The following is a 1284-nucleotide window of genomic DNA, read 5'->3' as shown; positions in this document are numbered from 1 at the left end:
GCAATATAAGTCGGTGCATGCGAGTGAGCAATAGGTGGAAATTGCATTTACCTTCCACATAATCCACTGTTGCAGTTGATTATGTCCAATTCACCATGGCAATGAGATACTTAGAACTTCGGCTCCTTAAAATTCGTCCTTGAGTTAGATAGAGCTGCGCCAAATCCTTTGAAAACAATGATAGCAAAGTAATTCAGCAAAGTTACCAGCACCTCTTTTTAAGTCCATGACACATCACGACAATTCTGCAGTTACTGGAAGAGGTTGGTTTTGTAAAAAGTAGCAATGCCCGTAAAATTATTTTGGCACATGACTGATTTTGCAGAAAGCAGTTTCTCGAGTTAGTATAATTAAACAAGAACCTCCTTGAAACAATTGGCCGCCTCTTAATTTGGACCAAATAGCTTCCAGGCAAATGATAGGATTTACTCAAAAACCAAGCATAGTACTCAGTGTCAAAATCCAATTTTCTGCAACAACTGGTTTTCAGTCAACTATATTTTGGAAAAATCTATAATGAACATGACTAACAGAAACGATGTGGATGTAATTCAATACCTTACAAAATATTGATTTTTAGCAAATTTATAGTAAAAAAAGAATGTAATAATAAGGTACCCTTTAATACTCGTACTGCTTAAGCGTTCTAAAAATTGAAAATGCCTGAAAAATGACGAATGCCGCATTTGATATACAGGCATGCGCACTTGTAAAGGAAGATTTACAAATCCCTCAAGAAAAGCTGCTGCCGAAAAAGGGACAGGGTTATTTATGCAACCGCTATATTGCTTGCAGGCGGGAGGCGAAATAATCGTTCGTTTTATTAAGAGCAAGTTTACAGAGTTAATGTCAGCTCCATGTAGCACTGAGGAAGTCAAGCGATAACTGGCAAATTTGCTCGGGATGAGAGAAAGCGTGTAGTGGGGCCCAAATCATAGGCCGTGTGCTCTGCCCAGTAAATAAAGGAGTACACAAATAAATACTGCGAAGTCGTGTCAAGTTAAAAGGGGAGAAGGTCTTGTTCAGAAAAAATCGACAGAGTAGACCACAGTCGCTAACTGCTGTAGGCCTGTGAAGGTGAATGTGGAGGATAAGCACTCTGGTAACGCAGTAGATAGCAGGAAGACAGACAGTGGTTAATGTGTGGTAGTAGCGGTGTGTCAAATGAGCACATTCACTGGCGTATAAATTGTCGGTGGAGCTGTAGCTGCCTACATATCAAGGTCTTACTCACTGTCTTCACTTTCCTCCTTCACCGAATATTGTCACCCTAGACAAATTTTT

The 1284-nt window shown here is 39.8% G+C and overlaps 1 protein-coding gene across 1 annotated transcript in view; it reads right to left on the bottom strand. All coding sequences in view use genetic code 11, as the record gives it.

The window, feature by feature from the left end:
- EGR_10871 (hypothetical protein) overlaps positions 1-1284 on the bottom strand; it is a gene marked incomplete at both ends in the record, with an annotated part of 8826 nt that overhangs the window by 6102 nt on the left and 1440 nt on the right. The window contains one exon of the mRNA XM_024500120.1: positions 564-663. Coding sequence (XP_024345465.1) covers positions 564-663 — 100 coding nt within the window. The remainder of the gene's footprint in view (positions 1-563; positions 664-1284) is intronic.

The sequence above is a fragment of the Echinococcus granulosus genome, assembly GCF_000524195.1.
Source record: "Echinococcus granulosus chromosome Unknown EG_S00289, whole genome shotgun sequence".
NCBI classification, from domain to species: Eukaryota; Metazoa; Platyhelminthes; class Cestoda; order Cyclophyllidea; family Taeniidae; genus Echinococcus; species Echinococcus granulosus.
This window is presented reverse-complemented; position numbering and strand designations above follow the sequence as displayed.